The sequence below is a fragment of the Hyla sarda genome, chromosome 4, assembly GCF_029499605.1.
Source record: "Hyla sarda isolate aHylSar1 chromosome 4, aHylSar1.hap1, whole genome shotgun sequence".
NCBI lineage: Eukaryota > Metazoa > Chordata > Amphibia > Anura > Hylidae > Hyla > Hyla sarda.
The window spans coordinates 153,151,128-153,175,605 of record NC_079192.1 but is presented as its reverse complement, the minus strand read 5'-3'; the positions used below and the strand labels follow the sequence as shown (position 1 = coordinate 153,175,605).

General features: G+C 40.8%; 2 protein-coding genes across 4 annotated transcripts in view; one reads left to right on the top strand and one right to left on the bottom strand.

Annotated features, from left to right (window-relative positions):
- Positions 1 to 3,079, top strand: part of ADAM10 (ADAM metallopeptidase domain 10) — a 204,777-nt gene extending 201,698 nt beyond the window's left edge. For 2 of the 3 annotated variants that reach the window (XM_056572427.1, XM_056572426.1), the window contains exon 16: positions 779 to 3,078. In XM_056572427.1, coding sequence (XP_056428402.1) covers positions 779 to 873 — 95 coding nt within the window. In that variant the 3' untranslated portion in view covers positions 874 to 3,078. Of the gene's footprint in view, positions 1 to 778 lie in introns of all 3 variants that reach the window. The other variant, XM_056572425.1, reaches the window with a different exon arrangement.
- A 10,378-nt stretch (positions 3,080 to 13,457) lies between these two features.
- LIPC (lipase C, hepatic type) overlaps positions 13,458 to 24,478 on the bottom strand; it is a 187,358-nt gene continuing 176,337 nt past the window's right edge. Inside the window, exons 10-11 of the mRNA XM_056572424.1 lie at positions 21,243 to 21,452; positions 13,458 to 13,779 (exon numbers count right to left, since the gene is read on the bottom strand). Of these exons, the coding sequence (XP_056428399.1) occupies positions 13,638 to 13,779; positions 21,243 to 21,452 (352 nt within the window). The 3' untranslated portion in view covers positions 13,458 to 13,637. The remainder of the gene's footprint in view (positions 13,780 to 21,242; positions 21,453 to 24,478) is intronic.

The window sequence follows — 24,478 nt, the reverse complement described above, 5'->3', positions numbered from 1 at the left end:
AAAGGGGCATTTAATGTTTTTTTACATTTCATACTTTTATTGAAGAACCTTTTATAATTAAATTTTCACTTTTTACAGGTTATACTATTCTCCAATACATTTGTACTGCAGCACAGTATAACCTGATGATCTGCACACACTACAGCCTGTGCGATCCAGCCTCTGGCTGGATCTCACAGGCTTCCGTAGCAGGTAGACAGGAGGTCATGATCTGACCTCCTGCTGCCATAGCAACCAGCATCCCCCTGCGATCGCCGTTGGTGAACAGGGGGAGCACCCTCCCCCTGTCAACACCATAGATGCCGTGATCAGGATTGATCCTACCATCAATGGGGTTAATGCTGCCGGGACCGGCGCGATCGTGGCCTCGGCAGCTGCGGCCGATCTCCTGAGCTGCGCACGGCAGAGCATGAGATCAGCAGGACGTATGCATATGTCCCAGCGCGCGAACATGTCAGGTGCTGGGATGTATGCATATGTCCTGTAGTGGGAACGGGTTAAACAAAAATGGAAGAAAAAAAAAAGATACTTTTGTAAAACTATATTTATTTTGCTGTAGATAAAAAAAATTTACTATGCTATTCGGAATTTTAAAACTTGTACAGAGAAGCAAATGATTAGTTGCCCATAGCAACCAGATTCAACATTTTTTTTTTTTTTAAATGTAAGAAAATCTGGTTGTTATGGGTCGCTATGCCACTTTATCTCTTCACAAGTTTGGTAAATCTCCCCATTATTTTATCTGCTGTATATTCATTATTCTTTGTTTTCCTTACAGGCACCTTGAAGAGAAGACGACCACCACAAACAACTCAACAACCTCCACGTCAGAGACCTCGGGAAACATACCAGATGGGACACATGAGACGTTAACTGCAGCTTTTATTGCCTTTGGTTCTTCCTAGTGCCTACCATGGGAAAGATTCACTCCAAAGAAATACCTACAAATCATCACTGTTCCCCGTATGAAAACCAAGAATTGGATCCTGTCGTGAGGCAAAGTCAAGAACTTACCATCCCCCTATACACAGGAGGAGTCCTTTAACACATTTCCTTTTAACACCGTTTAACTACACCTCCTGATGAAGAAATTAACCAGAGATTAAGAAATTCTTTTTAACTTATCTAATGGCATAAAATAATCGAATTGTTACCACTTGTTTTTATGCCCCCCTCATTTTCATCAGTTCCAGTTCACTTTCAGTGAAATTGTCTTTACTGGATCTTGGCTGAAGAAAATACCTGTCTTTTTCCCTAACTGCCAGTGAAGGCTAGGAAGGTAGAGGCCACTTCAGCATTGGAGAACATCTCCTGCCAATGTACATACTTTGTTATATGCAGACATGTAATTATAATGTACAAGCATAAGTCTATGTGCAATTGTAGAAACAAATAATTGCAATATGGATATGTTAATTTGTATTATAAATCTTGTTTTGGTTTTTTTTTTTTCAACTGTAAACGAAGACATTTATTGTTTAAGTGACATACTCAGGATAACCGAGGAATTGGTGTATAAAGGCGACTGAAAATATATATCTATTTTTTTTCGGGAGATGCTTTCATTAGCTGAGAAGTATCCATCTGCATTTTCCTTACTAAACATCTTAGAACCAGAGATGGTTGAAGTGCTCACACGTTTTTCTTACAATGAGCTTCTAATTCACAGACTTGAATGTTCTGCAAGCTGACTACAGATGTATGAAATCTACAACCACCTTGGACATCAGGACTCTTTGTATCGTGTTTTCTTTTTTTCCATATTTACTTTTGTCCCTTGTAAAATGTTGCGGTATTCCCAAGTCACAAGAATTTTTTAGGCATGTGTTTTGAATAAAAAAAAAAAAATCAAGCCTATTTAAAGATTGTTAGCTTGAAAGAAACTCATGAAGTAGATTATTTAAACTTGCTTATGTGCTGGAGTAGGAGGTTATGGTCTTCTGTCCAACCACCATTGATCGGTAGAGTCCTCAGCATGAAGCTGTTGATTGAATAGCTACTAATTCTTCTTTGTGAAAATATTTTACATTTATTCACTTTCACTAGATCCAATAACTGGCTTTCCCACTGTACCCGTGTCTAAAGCAGATGTTTGTACCATCGTTCTAATATGGAGGAGAATGAATACATAACTTTTCATGCATCCCGTGCTATGCATGTCTTTGTATGGGCATTACCAAGAGCCTTCTAATTTCTTTACTTCCAATGACCTCTCAGGCCATGGTATTGGCAACAAAATGGATAGTTTTATCTGTATAACTTTGGTCTTATTCATTTACTGTATTTCTGATTTGGCTTTAAACTCTTACCATTCGTAATATTTTCATAGTAGTTTTATGTCTGGCAGAAATAGTTATTGATGAAATAAATTGACATGCCAGCAAGGTATAAAGGAAAACAAAAACACAATTTCTTCCTTGTAAAATTGTACAGTGTGTGGTATTATTATTTTTTTTTCCAAAACAAAGTTACTTCTTTTTGTACAACGCTTTAGAAACAATTTTGTACATGAAATCCCAGTCTGGTAGATAGGAGACTATAATAAATTCTAAAACAATAAAAAAGAATAAAAAAAAAATAGGAAAATATAAAAATACTTTAAAACAAAATATCGTAGTTCTGAAAGCAACTGAATGCGTTTTTTGTTTTTCTTGGATGGATAAGGTAGGATAAAAAGTATTTTAATTTTGAACAGGGTGGTTTATTTGTAGGTTTGTCGATGTGATAGATCCTTAAATTGTGTATTTTTTTTTTCTTTTATGTCTTATAATTTTTTTTATACATTTTTCTTTTCTGTGGTTAGGTTTCAGGAAAATGACCAGTTTTACTTTTTAATTGTAATGTTTGATGAACAGAAATGCACTGAACCTCTCCACAGTACGTCATGATGTGGTAAGCGAAGCAGGAGCGTGGCAAATTTAATCTAATACTACTGTCAATTTAATGTCCACTGTGTTTTATACAGTATTTTTTTTTTGTTCACTTTTGAAATTTCTACTAAATTGCAAAAAAAAAATAAAAAGTATTGTGAAAACATATGTAAAGATTTCATTTTTTCCCATGAAACTTGACTTAATAAATTGACTTGATTTACAATATAAAATGATGGCATATTATTAAGGATTTTCATAAAATGTACAAATCCTGCATTTCTTAGCAGACACCTTTTCCATTCTGTAAATACAGTAGTTATGGCATTTACTAAAGGATTGACATTGTTAAAGCCTAAATCCGATGATTGCTTCTGAGGCAAAATTTTAAAATTTTGCTGCAACTTTCAAGTGTAAAACTGCACTAGGTGATAAAAATACGGGTTTGCCGGAAGTCCCCTGCAAGTCTAGTAGACTTATGGTAAATCCATATCCTGACTTAAAATTTTTAAAAAGTGGATCTCGTCATTGAGACCTCACATTGATGTAGATACTGTCTAACTTTTTTTCTTTACCGTTCATATGTAGGGAGTATATTTTATTATATATTATCAGAAAATTACCAATTAAGTGAAACTGACACTTTCTGTTTTCTGGAGCTCACTTGTTGGCTTTATTGTGTACAGTAGGACAGGGTCAATGGAAAGTTAGGGTTTAAAAAAGCACTCCAGACTAGAGCTGGGCGGTATGACCAAATGTTTGTATCACGGTATTTTTGTAACTTTTGGGGGTTCCACGGTATATAACGGTATTTCTTTCACCCCCCCAAATCATGTTACCCGCCAGCGCTGTTCTGCTCCCCCCCAATTAAATATCAGCCCAGCGGGGTACTACTCACATATGTCACCCGCATGCGCTGCCCACCTCCTCCTTGTTGGGGGCCGCCGACGCTGGAACTCGCTGTACGCCAGTGGTCTCCAACCTGCGGACCTCCAGGTGTTGCAAAACTACAACTCCCAGCATGCCCAGACAGCCAACGGTTGTCCGGGCATGCTGGGAGTTGTAGTTTTGCAACAGCTGGAGGTCCGCAGGTTTGAGACCACTGCTGTACGCTGTATCCCTATGCCTGGGCTGCAAAAGATAAAGAAAATAAACTTTAACTTACCTATGTCGGCCTTACGCTGTTCCTTGGGACTGGAACGTCGGACAGCCGTCACCCTATCACCGGCCGCAGCGATGTCCTGCCCCGACCAGTGATAGGCTGTGCCCACTGTCATGTAAGATGCCGGCCAGAGCTTCTTACATGACAGTGGGCCCAGCCTATCACTGGCCGGGGCGGGACATTGCTGCGGTCGGTGATAGGCTGACGGCTGTCCGACGTTCTCGTCCCCAGCGTAAGGTCGACGTAGGTAAGTTAAAGTTTATTTTCTTTATCTTTTGCAGCCCGGGCATAGGGATACAGCGTACAGCAGTGGTCCAAGGGGGAGGTGCTCAACCAGTATTGCGGTATGGGGAAAAAAATCGTGCAGCCCAAAAATTTCGGTATTCGGTATGAACCGGTATACCGCCCAGCCCTACTCCAGACTTTTTTTGGTTGTCCATGGTCAGCACATCACAATGCAGTTCAGCTAATCGCCGTCCGCAACAATGTCTAGTCTTAACAGGCGATAGGCTGAAGGCAGTGTGATGGATTGAGCCCTGGCGCATACCCTCTATGCTTTCTTCAAAAGGAATACAGTAAACAAGTGTTTCCATTGTAGCCTTTCCGGTCTTTAAAAGGGAAAAAAGTAGCTTAATTAAAAAAGACAAAACTAGAAATAAACGAATGAAATAACAGTACATGAGACATTCCCTTTCAACTAATTTAGTTGTGCACTACAAATGTCCAACCGTCCCTGGTCTGTCATATATGTTACAAAGAAAAGGACATGGGGGAGATTTATCAAAATCTGTGCAGAGGAAAAGTTGTGCAGTTGCCCAATCGGACCTCTAAATAATAAAAGAAGCAATCTGGTTTCTATGGGAATCTGCGCCACTCTTCGTCTGCACAGGTTTTGATAATTCTTCCCCATAGAGATCTTAATCTAATTGAATGTGTTACATAATGGAAAATTATAAATGTTATACTCAGACACCTCCGTTGATACAGAGTAAAAACAAGACCATCATTCAATGACCTAAATCAATTTGCCTTAGGCTATGTTCACATGTCAGAATTTCTGTGCCGGATTCCGCATTGGAAACCACCATGGAGATTCTGCTGAATCATAGTCCCGCTGAATTTAACGGGATTCTACTGCGCTGTGCACACAGCAAAATTTCCGTGCCAGATTTTCCTGCACGGAAATTCCATTTTCAATGTCCTCTCTCTTTTTTTTTTTTTACGGTTAAATTATGGCCCTATGTCACATTCAACCTAGCAGTGGGAAGAAGCAAATGCTACTTTCTAGCACCTTACTTTTTCTGTCTTCTAAGCTATTTTAGATCACTCACAGGTGCTTTTTCCTAATTTTGATCTAGCTTTTGTTCTTTGTATATGCTCTATTTTTCTATCATGATAGTAGCTGTCTTAAAGGGGTACTCCGGTGAAAACTTTTTTTTTTTTAAATCAATTGGTGCCAGAAAGTTAAACAGATTTGTAAATTACTTCTTTTAAAAAATCTTAATCCTTCCTGTACTTATTAGCTGCTGAATACTACAGCAGAAATTCTTTTCTTTTTGAAACACAGAGCTGTCTGCTGACATCATGAGCACAGTGCTCTCTGCTGACATCTCTGTCCATTTTATGAACTGTCCAGAACAGCATATGCTTGCTATGGGGATTTCCTTTTACTCTGCACAGTTCCTAAAATGGACAGAGATGTCAGCAGAGAGCACTGTGCTCGTGATGTCAGCAGACAGCTCTGTGTTTCAAACGGAAAAGAATTTCCACTGTAGTATTCAGCAGCAAATAAGTACAGGAAGGATTTTTTAATAGAAGTAATTTACAAATCTGTTTAACTTTCTGGCACCAGTTGATTTAAAAAAAAAAAAAAAAAGTTTTTCACCGGAGTACCCCTTTAAAGCAACAAGACCAGGTATAAATTCTAAACAATATAATGTTATGATTAAAGTAACATTTCAACACTGCATCAAAATAAAAAAAATATCCCCCTCAACAATTTACCAGCTAAAAATGGAACAGATGAGTGGATAAGTGAATAAGAATATGCTGGAATATCACTAAGAATTTTAAGACAGGTGTCACACTGTTTTTGGACAAGGCAACAATGGTGTAATCCTGGACAATACCTTTTAAAGGGATTATCCGGCAGGTGTTTTTTTTTTTTTTTTTTTTTAAATAATGACCATTCTACATTATTTAAAAAAGAAACCTCTACTTACCTCCAGCACTCCTGCTCTGCCTCTGTTATCCTGCTCTGGTCCTTGACTGCAATCCACATCCTGTTAAAAAGCCTGACGCTTTGGCTGAGCAGCAGTATTACACACTGGACTACGACATCATTCCGGGCACAAGTATTATGCTTTTTGACAGGAGGAGGATCGCTGCCTAGGACCAGAGCTGGACACTCTGGGAGCGCTGGAGTTAAGTAAAGGTTTACTTTTTTGTAGAATGGTCATTCTTCTAACTCCCCCCCCCCCAACCCCACTTGTCTGATAACTCCTTTAAATGATGGCATATCCTATTTTGCAGCTCTCCTGAATAGCTGATTTGCTGAATCTGGAGTGTCATGGAACTGACACAGAGACAAGCTATAATGGAATGCTTTGCATCTTCTGTGTTTTGGACCCACTGTTTTTGGTAAAACTTCTGACAAAATATTTAAAATAAGGGTCAAAACTCTATGCTAATCCAGCCTAAAACACAGGGCTCCATGAATGATCCAATGAACATGCCACCCTTCACCTATTTCATTGTTGGCCGCTCATCTCCGGTGTACTCAGAGATGGATGGCCGCAGTTTGGAGACCACTGCAGCCCATCCCAGTGATAATCTGTTGCACAAGTGTTTACTGATTAGTTAGCTGATCGCTGGGTCTTTTACACAAGATAACCACCATAACTGGATTGTCTGATAATTGCCCCATTTGAAAAGTCTTTAAAAATGTGTTACGTTGGCTGTTGCTGTTTGAGAATTCTGGTGTGCCTTTAGATTGTCTTGTCTAAGTTTACACTATTTATTTACTTTAACTGCACCAGAATTTTGGCAAATAATGTTGCATTTTAAACCATATCTTTTTAACGAATCTCCTTTGTTGTTGTGGAAAATGTGTCTAAAACAAAAAAAATGCTGTGCACCTGTTTTTTGCCACAAATTGTACCAGAATGTCCTAATGACTTTAGTTAGAACAATATACTTATGTTATGTTTTCTGTGAAAGAATTTCTTTACTAGGAATTTGTACCTGTACCTGTCATACAGTCAAGTAGAAAGTTTTGATCAGTCGGGGTAGCGCCTTTTACCTCCTTGGTTATAGCTAAATCCATCAAGTTTCTCTAGCTGTCTCCACTATAAGTCTCTGAGGCTGTTTAGTAAAGCTAGGCGGAGATCACAAATTGAAAACTTGCTTTACTATCTTCCTGTGAATTAAAATAATTAAAAAAATATCTCCAATGCGTTCCAATACACGACCAACCCCCCCCCGCTCCTGCTGTCACAAGTTCCAGTCCTGATTGTACTCCCATTCTGCCAGTTCCTTTCTTCGAAAGCTGGCACAACAGGATTGCAGTCGGGACCGGAAGATTTGACAAGGAAGGAGGTAAGTATGTGCTCTTTTATTGTTTTAATGTATAGGGGGCAGTAAGCAAAGTTTTAAATGAGCGTTTCTCCCAGCCCATTCTAATGATTAGCCTTTGACCGATCAAAACGTCTGCCGTGTCTCTGTGACACGAAGTATTTTTCTTAATGATAGGGACACTTGAATGCAATGTCCTATACTGTGGTTGCAAGCACTAAAATTAAGAGCCTTCAGCAGTCTTCCTCATCTGCAGTGTGTAATGCCTATTCTATTCATCTTTGTATGTCTACACCTGTATTTCACCGGTTTAATTTTTTACCAAAATTGAACTAAAGCAAAAATCCTAATAGAGCCCATACCTGGAATCTGAAGGCATCACACCAGCAGAAGGCATCACATATTCTGCATAAATGGTCTACATTTATCAATCTGCCTGAAACAAAAACAAAAAAATGGCCGGGTTTACCCATAGCAACCAATCACAGCTCAGCTTTTATTTTTACCAGAGCTTGTGAGATATGAATGCTGAGGTGTGATTGGCTGTTATGGGCATAACCAGACAGTTTGGGTTTCAGGCAGATTGATATAGATCACAGTGACCAACACTATGGGAAGCTTCTGTGGGTTTTTTGGCCATTTGTAACTGGCAAACCTTTAGGGCCCATTTACACAACGTATTGTTCAAGTAGAATATTTCCGTCAAAATCTGGTGCAGCAGACTCCAATTCTTTAATTGGATTCTGCTGCTGAAATTCTGGATCCCACACTCCACAGAAAGAGTGAACATGTTGGAATCTTTGCGAAAATGCATTGCTGTCAATGGAGATGGTGCGTTTCCAAATGGTCCTAGCCCCAGCTTGCTCTGCAAGTGCCTGCTGCCCAAGGGATCTATGCCTGAAATATCTCCAAGGGTAGATTTTGTAGTGCGAATGAGCCCTTAGGCTATGTTCACATGGTTGCAAGTAATATGTTTTTACAGCCTTGGAATTCTTCTAATAACATTGTTATTCATTGACGAGGCAAATTTCCAAATTGGCATTTTTTTTGGCAGTATCAAAATATGTTTGAATATTTTCCATTGCATGTGAACAGTGTTACTAATTGTCGTTGGGTTTAACACAGAGTTTGGCATGGAATCCATTCTGAAATCTGTGTCAAATCCACTATGTGTATGCTATGGGAACAATGACTAAGCATTCAGTCTTTTGCTGCTTTGGTTTTTGCTATAGCAAACATGATGTTTTGTACATTCTAGAGCAGTTCTAGAACATTCTTTTCATAGAAACATAGAATGTGTCGGCAGATAAGAACCATTTGGCCCATCTAGTCTGCCCAATAATCTGAATACTATGAATAGTCCCTGGCCCTATCTTATATGAAGGATAGCCTTATGCTTATCCCATGCATGCTTAAACTCCTTCACTGTATTTGCAGCGACCACTTCTGCAGGAAGGCTATTCCATGCATCCACTACTCTCTCAGTAAAGTAATACTTCCTGATATTACTTTTAAACCTTTGCCCCTCTAATTTAAAACGGTCAATGGGCCACCCTGTAATCTCCAGAAGGGTATTCTGACTGCTTTGTTTTGAATTGGTGGGTCAGTGCATTGGCTATTCTATTCTGGCTGTTCATTGTGTTCATTCAAGCCTCCAGAGATGGCTGTGTACAATACTTGTTTTTTTCGAGTGGCTCTTTAGACAATAAATGGATCGACCAGTGTGTGTGTGCTGACCCACCACTCCATTCAAAACAGATGAGTCAGGGAACCAACCTGGAGATGGCAGGGGGCCAAATGTTGGGCCCCAGGCCATGCCAACTGACACTGGTAACTAAAGCGGAGCTTACTATCCACCAATATCCACAACCATCAGCTATTGACATTAGATGGATGGCTCTTGTTGAGTTGGAATCCATCGTTATAACCCATGGTCTCTTAGCGGAAGCCAGATTGCAATGTACCAGTTAATTGATACACATTGGCCCAGATTTATTAAACTGTATGAGAGAAAAATGGAGTGATTTAACCACCGCAACCAATCACAGCTCAGCTTCCAGTTTACCAGAGCTCGTTGGCTGAGCTGTGATTGGTTGCTGTGGAAAAATCTCTCACCTAGTTTGATAAATCTGGGCTAATGTTTTGCAGTGGTCATTGCATTTGAAATCTGTTCCCATATTACTGCCGTATAGGAATGGTAAATGGTCGTCTCTAGAGATGAGCGAAGTTACAGTGATTCAATTCGTCACAAACTTCTCGACTCGGCAGTTGCTGACTTTAGCCTGCATAAATTAGTTCAGCTTTCAGGTGCTTCGGTGGGCTGGAGACTCTCTCCTAGGACTGTATCCACCTTTTCCAGCCCACCGGAGCACCTGAAAGCTGAACTCATTTATGCAGGAAAAGTCATCAACTGCCGAGCCGCGAAGTTTGTGACGAATTGAATTACTGTAACTTCGCTCATCTCTAGTCGTCTCCCTGTTAACCCTTACAGCTGCTGCTATCTCCAGTGCACCAAATCCTATTTGTGCTGTGTACTTTGAAGTATAAATTCCATTTCATACATATTCTTTGTAGAATGTTATGTTGTATAGTAACAACCTAAATAATTAGCTTAATAACCTAATTCTTAACAAACAGCACATAAATAATAAATGTCTAAGAATTAACCCCATCCACAAGAGGCCTGAGCAGTGACTGCATAATGTTTCTCATAAAGGCTAATGCGTTCATTTCTCACACCACAGTTCCCCCATACCTAGGCTGCACACAGGTCATTAAGTCCTAAAGATGACAATGACATCTTGCTGTATGGTGAACGGAGTTATGAGAAGGTTTACAATGGAACAAGGACTTTATACAGTGAGTACATTAATGAGTAGTCAGACAAGAGAGCAGGGATCTTTCTATGGAATTTGCTGTGATGGATTTAGGTTATAAGATGTGACTTTATGGATGTTCCTCCATTAATGTACATATTTAAAGGCAAGTGCACTGGGAATACATTTGCTGCATGGATAATGATTGTGCACGAATAATGATGTACAGGATCGGGAGCTAGCTAAATAATTTGACAATATTTCCAGACATAAATACTATATTTGATCATAAAATATTATAGTTCACTTTATAGCACATCATCCATCCATCTATGAGATTCTATCTTCCAATCTTTACAGAATTCATAAAAAGTGTGATATGTCACAAATCGGTTCCAGTTTTGGTTTTACAGTATTGCCGACAGTTTTCCCAAATAGATGTTATCACAAATTTTTACCTGTATTGCATGAAGATGATAAATTGGCTAAGATCCTTTAAAATGGGTTTAAGTGTGCATCTGGCAGAGCACCTACATTGGGGAATATTATTTCACCCAGTGTTTACAATAAAAGTAAAAAGAAAGATAGGGTCGGTATTTGTCTCCAATATCCGTGGTTTTTCAGATGCGGTATGTCAAGGTGTGGAGTTTGTCAATATACTTTGCAATTAAAAGAATATCAAAACTCCCTAAAGAACAACAATTTTGGCTAAAGTGGCTTATTAACTGTAATACAAATAATTTAGTTCGCAATATTAACCCCTTAAAGACTCAGGTTTTTTCGGTTTTTCCTTCTCACCTTTTAAAATTCATAACTCTTTCAGTTTTCCACCTACAGACCTATATGATGGCTTGTTTTATGCGCTACCAATTTTACTTTGTAATGACATCAGTCATTTTACCCAAAAAAATCTACTGCAAAACCCTAAAAAATTTTTGTGGGACCAAATACATTTTAAAAAAGCAATTTTGTAACTTTTAGGGATTCCATTTCTACGCAGGGCATTTCTCGGTAAAAATTACACCTTATATTTTGTATCCATTATTCTGGTCCATACGATTAAAATGATACCCAACTTTATATAGGTTTGATTTTGTTTTACTACTGTTAAAAAATTACAACTTTTTGAACAAAAATTTGTACGTTTAAAAATGTCCTTCTGACCCCTTTAACTTTTTATTTTTCCGCGTTTGGGGCGGTATGAGGGCTCATTTTTTTTACGACATGATCTGAACTTTTTATCGGTACAATTTTTGTTTTGATGGGACTTTTTAGATTTTTTTTTTTACCTTTTTTTAGGGTATACAAAGTGGCCCAAAAAATGCTATTTTGGTCTTTTGATTTTTTTTTTAAGTGTACGCCATTAACTGTGCCGTTTAACATAATATTTTTATAGTTCAGACATTTATGCATGCGGCGATACCAAATATGTTTATATTTGTTTACATGTTTTGTTTTTTAAATGGGAAAGGGGGGGGGGGGGTGATTCAAACTTTTATTAGGGAAAGGGGTTAAATCACATTTATTAACTTTTTTATTTATTTTTTTTATTTACAGATTTATAGCCCCCATAGGGGACTATAACATGCAATCTTCTGATTGCAGACACTAATCAATGCTATGGCATAGCACTCTGCTGCTCCAGCCTGGATCTCAGGCATGGAGAAATAGATCTCCAATCGGACGCTGAGGAAGAAGGTAGGGACCCTCGCGTCCTCTCAGCTGATCGGCATACCGCGGTTTTACTGCGGTGATTCCGATCAGCCCGATTGAGCTTTCGGGAAGCATTTTCTTTCATTTTAGACGTGGCGATCAACTTTCATCGATGCGTCTATGGGGTTAATTCTGGACATCACCGCAATTGGTGATGTCCGGTACTAGCCATGGGTCCCGGCCATTGCTAGCCGCTGGGACCAACCCACTATGATGCAGGGGAGTGGGCACAGGGTGGACAGGTACGCCCTGCGTCCTTAAGAGGTTAAATGTGTTGCCTGTAAACTTAGTCGTATGCAAAAGTTTGGGCACCCCTGACAATTTCCATGATTTTCATTTATAAATACTTTGGTGTTTGGATCAGCAATTTAATTTTGAGCTATCGAATATCTGAAAGACACCATAATATTTCAGTAGTGAAATGAGGTTTATTGGATGAATAGAAAATGTGCATGTGCTGGTGTCCTTTGTCTCTTTTTTTATTGTACAATTTAATTGTACCATTGCATTTTGTAAGAATATTATCTGGCTCTGACCTGCATGTGCTATTGCAAGAAGGTTTTGTCTGTGACCATACTCTTCATGCTACAGTGAAATCTATATAAGATTTTATTTTTTATAAGGTTTCCTAGTGTATATCCAAGTAGATGTGGTGTTATGCTTAAAGGGATACTCGGCCCCTAGGCATCTTATCCCCTTATTCAAAGGATAGGGGTTAAGATGTCTGATCGCGGGGGTCCCGTCACTGGGACCCCGCGATCTCTGCTGCAGCACCCCAGTCATCCGGTGCACTTCGCTCTGTACTAGATGACTAGCGATGCAGCGCCGGAGGCTCGTGGCATCATGGCCACGCCCCCTCTCTCAATGCAAGTCTATGGGAGGTGGTGTGGCGTCCACCCCCTCCTCCCCAACCCCCTTCCCATAGACTTGCATTGAGGGTGTGTGGCCATGACTTCACGAACACCAGGTGCCGCAGGGAGATCACGGGGTGTCCCAGCAGCAGGACCCCCACGATCATACATCTTATCCCCTATGCTTTGGATAGGGGATGAAATGTCTAGGGGTGGAGTAGAAAAAGTTTACTGTGGATGGCTATTAGAAAACTGTAAGTTGCACAATATTTCCTGACAATTGGTAAAGTGTTTCTGAAACACTATAATGCCAGGAACTAGTGTTATACATAGTAAGGGGCTTGCGTGTTGTACCTTTTTAGAGTTTTTAAACTTTGCATTCCTGTCCTGAAGGATATTCTTGAGGAAGGATATTCAGAAATTATGGCTCTGCAAAAAACTTGGACAAATCACTATGGAAAATGACAATTTATTTCAGGCAGCTGTGAGACACATTGTAAAATACTGACAATGAAAAGCTATGGTCTCTTAAAACAGGGTTGGACAAAAGGAACATTAAGGAGCTAGTCTTTCTGTACTCCAGAAGATTAGGTGCAAGCAACTTCTTAAAGCAGTTTGGGCTATTTGGCTTCAAAGATCTATCCAGTTTTGGCTAAGCACGCTGTTTCAAGCGATTTCTTTGCACTTTAGCGGACACCTCTTTCCTTTTTAGTCTGTTTAAACATCTCACATAGTTCTTCTCCTGGTCAGGATGGAGTTCAAAGTCATCAGCATTTTCAGCACAAAATGTTAGTCTGAAGAAGAAAAAAAATTTAAATATATTTTTAATAAAGGAATAATAGGGTATAGCATTAAAAGGGTTGTCTAGAGACATCAAATGTTTTAAATGTTGCTGGACATACTGTAAGAATAATAATAATAAAAAAAAAACATTCTCTACTCCATTAATCCCTTGACCCTCCCGGTAGGCTCCTTTCACACTGAGTATTCATCTGTTATTAAACGTCCGTTTTCTGTGTGGAAACGGATGCATAATAACGGATGAAATAACGTGTTCTAATGGCTAGATAAATATTCATCCATTAAGACCCGTTATAACATCCCTCATGTATGGCTGTAACACCTCTGCCTATAGACTCCCACAGCCGGGACGACGACTACTACTACTACTCCCATTATGGAACAGACTACTTTCCATGATGGGAGTAGTAATTCCCTGGCTGCGGGAGTCTGCAGACAGCTGGGGAGGCTACATTAGTGTTTGTACTACTACCACCATCATGGAACAGACTCTGTTCCATGATGGGAGCTGTAGTACAGGGGCTGAGGGATTGATTGCACTGGGTCTCAGTTCTGAGACCTGATGCGATCAGAAGTTATTAAGCAGGGGAGCGGGCAGCATGGTCTGCTCCCCTGCGATGTATCGTGTGATTTCACTTTTTAAATCCCCCGCGGGGAGCCCTGAATGGCCGGTACCGAGGAGGAATGAGCATTGTGAGTGGCAGCGGGGGCCATATGTATATTAAAAGCTCTGTGGGGAGCAAGATATATAGCGCTGCAGGGGGGGTGGTGGGCAGACATATAGCCTATATATCTAGCTCCCCCGGCACATTTATAATATGCCCCCTGCAGCGCATTAATAAAGATATGACCCCGCCATATCATATTATGCCACCGCAGCCCTATATGTGAAAAGTATTTCTATCAGTAGCTGGCCGGCCCGATGATCCTGATAGAAATACTTATCATCCATAGTGCTGTGGGGGCATATGTACATATGTATATAGAAGTGCTGGGGGGGGGGCTTTTGGGCAGACATATAGCGCTATCTGCCCCCCCCCCCCCCCCACAGCACTTCTATATACATATGCCACCGCAGCACCATGGATGAAAAGTATTTCTAATAGCATCATCAGGCTGGCCGGCTGCTGATAGAAATACTTTTCACATATCGCGCTGCTGTGGCATAATATGAGAAATGCTCCGGCGCGGGGTACATTGTAAATGCGCCAGCAGGGGGGCACATTATAAATGCGCCGACAGGGGGTCATATCTTTAATAATGCGCTAGGGGGCATATTATGCGCTAGGGGGCTAGATATATAGGCTATATGTCTGCCCCCCCCCCTTCAGTGCTGTATATTTTGACACCCCCCCAGCGCTTTTAATATAGATATGGCCCCTGCTGCCACTCACAATGTTTACTTTTAAAAACCCAGCTGGGAGCCCTGAATGTCTCCTCGGTACCAGCCATTCAGGGCTCCCCGCGGGGTATTTAAAAATGAAAGTAAAAACACACAATACATTGCAGGGTTGCGGACCATGCCGCCCACTCCCCTGCTTAATAACTTCTGATCGCATGGGGTTTCAGAAGTGAGACCCAGTGCGATCAATCCCTCAGTCTGTTCCATGATGGGGGTAGTAGTGCAAACACTAATGTAGTCTCCCCAGCCACCGGCAGACTCCCGCAGCCAAGGAATTACTACTCCCATCATGGAAACAAGTCTGTTCCATGATGGGAGTAGTAGTCGTCCCTCAGCACTGCAGGAGTCTGCTGATGTCACCTCTTCTGAGCATGCTCAGAAGTAATAACGGATAGTATAAACCAGGTGCAAATGGATGACCTCAAGGCTCATCCGTTTGCCATAGACTTCAATGTTAAAAATAACGGCCGTTAATTTACCCTCTTTTCTTGTGACGGAAGAAAAATTAGTGCATGTGCCATTTTTTCTTCCGTCACAAATATCCGTTATTCATGACGGGCCATAACGGTTCATAACGGGTAATAAAAAAATCCCATAGACTTGAAAGGGATTTTGTAACGGACGTTTAACATTAATTTTTAAGGCTTTTCTAACAGATGTTTATAACGGATCTCTTAACGGAACACTTTATAGTGTGAAAAGGGCCGAACATTATCTGGTCCACACTCCTCATCACTTTGTCCTACCTATGAGATGACTTCCCAATCAGCCAATCACTGACTGAGGTGGGACACAGCTGCTGCCAGTGATTGGCTAATCGGGTAGTTCTTGCATAGATAGCTGGTGTTGAAAGCAGGACAAATGGGGACTAGATGGACAAATCGAGAGCTGTGGGGGTTTGACAAAAAAAATTTTAAGTCACCCCCAGCCATATAAAAATTATTATGTCTTTGGATAACCTCTTTAAAGGGGAACTCCAGTGCGAAAAAAAAATTCAAATCAACTGGTGCAAGAAAGTTAAACAGATTTGTAAATCACTTCTATTAAATACTGGAAGGGTTAAGATTTTTTATCAGCTGATGTTTACTAAAGATATACTACAGAGAAATTTGTGAAGTTCTTTTCTGTCTGACAACAGTGCTCTCTGCTGACACCCCTGTCCATGTCAGGAACTGTCCAGAGCAGGAGAGGTTTTCTAGGGGGATATGATTCTAATCTGGACAGTTCCTGACATGGACAGGGGTGTCAGCAGAGAGCATTGTTGTCAGACAGAAAAGAAATTCACAAATTTCTGTTTTATACAGCAGCTAATAAGTACTGGAAGGATTAAGATTTCTTAATAGAAGTAATTTACAAATCTGTTTAACTTTCAGGCACCAGGTGATTTGAACACACTTGTTTTCTACTTGTTTTCTACTTGTTTTCACCGGAATTCCCCTTTAAGGAACTTCCTTATGTAGAATATTTCTTTCACCTTAAGATAATTACAAATTCTGGGAGAAATCTCCCCATGCTATACCTATGCACTCATATCCCAGTTACCTAGAGAGCAGTATAAGTGTGGTGTCCCAGCACCAATAGCTGTCCTGTAGCTTTGGACTGTCTTGGGCAGCATGGCAGCACAAGGTGTTGGACCCACCAAAGGACTTGCTGTTATATTCATTATGATTACATTCTATTGCAAAGTAATATATTTTTCTAAATCAATTCTATTCTTATGTGTATATGTTTTTGTGTTACTGTACCCTTAAATGAGAGCAGTGAACCCTATGTGACCCTGCCTGGCCATGGGAACCACTAAAGTCTCCCCTGTATAGTGTAGTGGGTGAGGATTTTTTCAGTCTAGTGTAAGTTGAGCTACAGTGTGGTTCAGGTGTGTTGTTCTGTGTGCTCTAAGGGAAGGCCTAGCTCAAATCTAATCTCTCTGGTCATTCTGCAAGGATTACTCACACAGTGGAAGTTCATGCCCTTGCGGAGAAGGCTTCAGTACCTTGACAGGACCCTACCTACCAGGATTTATCTTTCCGCCTTACAAGTCAGTATTAATCTGTTTAGTGTAAGCACCACAAGACCCAGCAAGGCAGCAGGGCTCCCAAGGGGTTACACTAAAGTCAGCTGTATGTGTATTACCATCTGCGCCCAGCTCAGTAAAGACAGTTATCCGTAACCTGATGTCTGTGTTTTCATTTATTCCCCGTGTCTGGCCCAGGAGAAGCTGTCTGCAACCTGGGACCGTGTATAGGATAACGGTGCCCTGGCGTCACGAAGTGATCAGGTATTCTTACTAACACTTGTGGCTTCTACACAAGTATACTTTTTTCCTCTTTTAAGACTTGAATGGGAATGTAACAAGGTCAATGGGTTAATTTGGGTGTCTGACAGCCCCGTTTTTAGTGAGTGATTTGTTTTGACAACCCTTACAGTTTTTGTGTTGCAATTTTTGGTAGATTGGAGCATGCATGCAATAAAAATGGCTTGAATCAAGCCATTTTTATTGCATGCATGCATGCACCAATCTACCAAAAATTGCAACACAAAAACTGTAAGGGTTGTCAAAACAAATCACTCACTAAAAACGGGGCTGTCAGACAATCTAATACAGTGGTCTCAAACTGTGGCCCTCCAGATGTTGCAAAACTTTAACTCCCAGCATGTCCAGACAGCCAAGGGCTGGCTTTCCGGGCATGCTGGGAGTTGAAGTTTTGCAACATATGGAGGGCCACAGTTTGAGACCACTGATCTGAGACTTTTATATGGTACTTGAGAACCACCAACATTTTCTGTTAAAGGGGTATTTAATTGGAAAACGTGTTTTTGAATCAGTAATCAACTGGTGCAAGAAAGTTAAACAGATTTGTAAATCTTCCAGTACTTATCAGCTGCTATATACTCCAGAGGAAGTTGTATAGTTCTTTTCTGACCACAATGCTCTCTACTGATACCTCGCTTTATGTCAGGAACTGTCCAAAGTAGGAGCAAATTCCCATAGCAAACCTCTCAGTTCCTGACATGGACAGAGGTGTTAGCAGAGAGCACTGTGGTCAGACAAAATTGATGAAAGGTGTCAAGGCAGGATAGTCCGGATGGTGGATAAGCAGCCCCAAACAAGTTCCAAATATATTCAAGTCATCCTGCAGGCTCAGGGAGCATCAGTGTCAGCGCACACTATCCATCGACATTTAAATTAAATTAAATGCTATGGCAGGAGACCCAGGAGGAGCCCACTGCTGACACAGAGAAATAAAAAAAGCAAGACTACATTTTGCCAAATGAACTTAAGTAAGCCAAAATCCTTCTGGGAAAACGTCTTATGGACAGATGAGACCAAGATAGAGCTTTTTGGTAAAGCACATCATTTACAGTTTACCGAAAATGGAATGAGGCCTACAAAGAAAAGAACACAGTACCTACAGTGAAATATGGTGGAGGTTCAATGATGTTTTGGGGTTGTTTTCCTGCCTCTGGCACTTGGTGCCTTGAATGTGTGCAAGGCATCATGAAATCTGAGGATTACCAACGGATTTTGGGTTGCACTGTACAGCACAGTGTCAGAAAGCTGGGTTTGATTCCGAGATCTTTGGTCTTCCAGCAGGACAATGACCCCAAACATACGTCAAAAGCACCCAGAAATGGATGGCAACAACGCTGGAGAGTTCTGAAGTGGCCAGCAATGAGTCCAGATCTAAATCCCATTGAATTCCTGTGGAGAGATCTTAAAATTGCTGTTGGGAAAAGGCGCCCTTCCAGTAAGAGACCTGGAGCAGTTTGCAAGGGAAGAGTGGTCCAACATTCCGGCTGAGAGGTGTAAGAAGCTTATTGATTGTTATAGGAAGTGACTGATGTCAGTTATTTTTTTTCCAAAGGGTGTGCAACAAAATATTAAGTTAAGGGTGTCAATAATTTTGTCCAGACCATTTTTGGAGTTTGGTGTGACATTATGTCCAATTTGCTTTTTTCCCTCCCTTTTTTGGTTTAGTTCCAATGCATACAAAGGGAATAAACATGTGTATAGCAAAACATGTGTTACTGCTATCCTTTTCTGTGAGAAATACTTCATTTTCTTGAAAAATTTCAGGGGTGCCAACATTTATGGCCATGACTGTAAGTACTGGAAGGATTAAGATTTTTAAATAGATGTCATTTACAAATCTGTTTAACTTTTTGTCACCAGTTGAATAGAAAAATTGTTTTTCATCGGAGTATGGAGTAAGTGATAGAGGATCAAGGCATCACTGCTCCACAAAAGAAAAACTCCAACTTGTATATAAAAAATAAGATGTATGGTAACCTCTTAATGATCTTCCTTTTGGTAGATATACCATGCGTCTGCAACCCACGTATGCACAGAAATATAGTTGCTTCACTTAAAAATTAAAAAGGTGTTCTGGAGAAAAAAAAAAGTTTGGTTTTTAAACCAACTGATGCCAGATAGTTATACAGACTTATGAATTATCTCTATATAGTTTATTTATTGAAAAAAGTTGTGTAGTTATTTCCAGTCCAACACCGCTCTGCCTTCTGCTACCTCTGTCTGTGTGAGGAACTGTCCTGGCTGGAGAAAACCGCCAGAGCAAACCTCGCCTGCTCTGGACAGTTCCTAACAAAGTTAGAGGTGACAGCAGAGCGCATCAGACTGGAAAGGGCTACACAACTTCCTCTGCATCATCCAGAAGCTGATGAGGCTTGAATTTTTCTTAACTGGAGGTAATTTTCAAATTGATGTAACCTTGTGGATCAACTTATTTAAAAATAATTTAGGGGGAGATTTTTTTTAAAACCTGTGCAGAGGAAAAGTTGCTAGTTGCCTATAGCAACCAATCAGGGTCCTTCTTATATTTTTGACATGGCCTCTGCAAAATTAAAAAGCAATCTGATTGGTTGGCATGGGCAACTGCACCACTCTTCCTCTGCAGAGTTTTTGATAAATCTCCCCCTTAGGCTAGGTTCACACTACGTAATTTCCGCCTGCAATTCTGCTTTGAAATTGCAGGCAGAAATACTGCTTACTAAAATGTACTGTATAGCGAATGGATTTCCGTTCACAAATTCTGCTTCACAAAATCCAAAGTGTGAATTTGTGAACGGAAATCCATTCGCTAAAATTTCCGCCCGGAGATTCCGAGTGCGGCCAGACTGAATCAGTCGGGAATCAGTCAGGACTGTGCAGACACTGCAGTCTCCAAGAGACTGCAGTGTCTGCACAGTCCTGACTGATTCCCGACTGATTCAGTCTGGCTGCACTCGGAATCTCCGGGCGGAAATTTTCTGCCCGGAGATTCTGTAGTGTGAACCTAGCCTTATTCTACAGCATACTCCTTTTAAAGTGTCTCTAAAATAAAACTAACTATTACGACCTTGAAATCAAGGGCTACATCATTTGATTCAGGGGTCAAGCAGCATATCCTAGGGATTTGGGGGGACATTTATCAAGGTATTTAGAGCCTTTTATTTGCATATACAAATACAAAATTCGCACAATAAGTTGCACATGCGCCTAAGCACTTTTTTGGGGGACTTTTGTTAATAAGCAAAAAGTTAAACAGCCTTACCTAAGCAAATTTCAGTTTTTACTTTTCAGTGGTCAGGTATTTATGATGTGCGAAAGTCGCATGTTCACGACAAAAAAAGTCGCAAACCCATTACAAAAAGTCGCAAGTCTACTCCAGGTCTAACCTGGAGTACAAACCTCCCATATGTAAGTAAATTTTAAAAGTCGCCAAAAAGTCTCACAAAAGTCTCAGCTGCAAATTTTTGTTTTGTTAATGTGCCCCAAATGTATCAACCCCCTGTTATAGTATGATAAATATGTAGCACATAAGCACAACTAAAGCAAAAAAGAAAAAATTACTTCAGAACTTACCAAAGCAAACAATGATAATAATGTTGACCCCCATAGTATTAATTTGCAATCAAAGTTAATGGTTGACCAACCCATTTTATACAGTACAAGATGCCTAGAAAGTAGATTCTTTTATGGTGAACAGTTATCTTTATAAAATAAAGTACATTACCTACATATAAAATGGATTATTGAGCTGCTTTTTAAATACTAACCTCTCCTGCGTTTCTCCAACCAATACTCTTATTTTCTTTACTAGTAATCCCGGCAGTGTTTCCCATGCCATCTTCTTTTGCAGGGTATACCACAGACTTTTAATGTCTTTGCTGGCTTCCCATTTTAATTTCATCATCATGAGATCGCCAATCTCAGTGTCTAATGTAATGAGGAAAGAGTAGGTTCCAGTCTCACTTATGCCTTCAGATCTGGGAAATAAATATAATTTATAACAACTGAACAACAATACATAATTCACCTGAATGTTACAATAACATATCTGTAACATATTCAGTGTACTAAAAAGTTTTGTAAACTGTAGTCTAGTATTTTAAAATTTAAACCATTATTATTGTCTGTTGTCCTTTTAATATATATATATATAATATATATATATATATATATATATATATATATATATATATATATATATATATATATATATATATACCGTATATACTCGAGTATAAGCCGAGTTTTTCAGCACGATTTTTCGTGCTGAAAACACCCCCCTCGGCTTATACTCGAGTGAACTCCCCCACCCGCAGTGGTCTTCAACCTGCGGACCTCCGGAGGTTTCAAAACTACAACTCCCAGCAAGCCCGGGCAGCCATCGGCTGTCCGGGCTTGCTGGGAGTTGTAGTTTTGAAACCTCCGGAGGTCCGCAGGTTGAAGACCACTGCGGCCTTCAACATCATCCAGCCCCCCTCTCACCCCCTTTAGTTCTGAGTACTCACCTCCGCTCGGCGCTGGTCCGGTCCTGCAGGACTGTCCGGTGAGGAGGTGGTCCGGTGGGATAGTGGTTCCGGGCTGCTATCTTCACCGGGGAGGCCTCTTCTAAGCGCTTCGGGCCCGGCCTCAGAATAGTCACGTTGCCGTGACAACGACGCAGAGGTGCGTCATTTGCGTCATTGTCAAGGCAACGCATCTATTCCGGGCCGGAAGCGCGGAGAAGAGGCGCCCCCGGTGAAGATAGCAGCCCGGACCACCTCCTCACCGGACAGCCCTGCAGGACCGGACCAGCGCCGAGCGGAGGTGAGTACTCAGAACTAAAGGGGGGTGAGAGGGGGCTGGATGATGTTGAAGGCCGCAGTGGTCTTCAACCTGCGGACCTCCGGAGGTTTCAAAACTACAACTCCCAGCAAGCCCGGACAGCCGATGGCTGCCCGGGCTTGCTGGGAGTTGTAGTTTTGAAACCTCTGGAGGTCCGCAGGTTGAAGACCACTGAGGGCGAATGATGAGAAGAGGATGATGAAGGGGGGGTGTGGGGATGATGAAGGGGGGTGGGGATGATGAAGGGGGGGGGGGATGATTACAAGGGGATGATGAAGGGGGGTGGGGATGATGAAGGGGGGGGGGGATGATTACAAGGGGATGATGAAGGGGGGATGTGTGGGATGATAAGGGGATGATGAAGGGGGGATGTGCGGGATGATAAGGGGATGATGAAGGGGGGATGTGTGGGATGATAAGGGGATGATGAAGGGGGGATGTGCGGGATGATAAGGGGATGATGAAGGGGGGATGTGCGGGATGATGACAAGGGGATGATGAAGGGGGGATGTGTGGGATGATAAGGGGATGATGAAGGGGGGATGTGTGGTATGATGACAAGGGGATGATGATGAGGATGTTAATGACGGGTCTGGATGATGACAGGGGGGGATGAGGTATTTCCCACCCTAGGCTTATACTCGAGTCAATAACTTTTCCTGGGATTTTGGGTTGAAATTAGGGGTCTCGGCTTATACTCGGGTCGGCTTATACTCGAGTATATACGATGTATATATATATATATATATATATATATATATATATATATATATATATTGTAGATATATTTTTAAAATAGGATTGTTTGGGTTTTTATAACTTAAAAATAGAGTTAAGCTGTCATAGGCTGTACTGCAAAGCTAGCTAGTGAGCTGTAGTAAAGGTAGCTTATTGTATGCACTTTAGTGGCTTAAGTAACAGCTTGATTATTTTAGTGTTTTTAGTATGGATAGTCACATAAAATTTTTTAAACTAAAACGTATATTGTGCCATAACATTTTTCCAATGTAGAGTCTGAGCAACTCTACACACATAGCTGACTGTACTGCTGCTTTCAACATAGAGCCAACAGGACACTGCTCCTGACTAGTGTTGGCTTAGAACTGACATTTTTCTCTGTCTCTCTCCCTCTCCTTCATAGAAAGTAGGGAGTGGGGGGGCCATGTAATAAGAGAGGAACATCCAGAATTTGCAATGGAAGGAGGAAAGTTCCTGGGAGATTTAAGTAAGAAATTTTCCCTCAGGGACTATTTTAAAAAGAGAAATCAGTACAGGAGTAAAACTGTGTTGATACCTAAGATCATAAGTGCAAACAGCAGCATCCTGTAGTCACACAAGATGCACTAGTGCTTTCACATGACCTCCACTGACAAATGAAGTAAAAAATGGCATCTTCTAAGGGTTGGGAGACATTAGGCAGGATGTGGACAGTTCCTGAAGTTGACATATTGAAAGCAGGAAAAATTGTTATACACAGGATATGAGCAGCTTTTACAGGGCCAAACTGTGATGGCCAGATAACTCTGCCCCTAGACATCTTATCCCATATTCGAAGGATAGGTCTTTAAATCAAGCACAGAAGCTGCACTTGCTTCAAAAACAGCGAGTATTGGCTACTTACAGCAGCCAGGATTTACCTCTAATGCTGGGCAGCAGTGATCATGTCAATGCCTAGCATTAACCCTTTAGATCCCACATTCAAAGTTGATCTGGGTTCTAAAGGGTAAAATTCCTGTTCTCAGTAGGTTTGGAGGGACCTCTACAGGGTTATCGCAGGGTCCCTATCAACTGGGATGATAACCGGTGGTCACTTACCCTCCTCTATTCTGTCAGATCGTCGGTTAACCTGTTAGGCAGCCACAATAACCTGTATATGTGGATCAGCGATAACACTGATCACTGCTATGCGTATGGCGCAGCATTGTTCAGTGTATGCAATTAGAATGATAACATGTTATATCCCCCTATGGTGAGAAACATATTGTAATAAATGTGAATAAGCCCCCCACTCTACTCCCAATAAAAATTGAAATCATTCCTTTTCCCCATTTTTCAAATAAAATTTAAATAAACATATGAGGTATCACCATATTCAGAAATGTCCAAACTATTAAAATATGTTAGTGAATCTGTGCTGTGAATGCAGTATGTGTAAAAAATACAAGTTCACAAATAATGATTT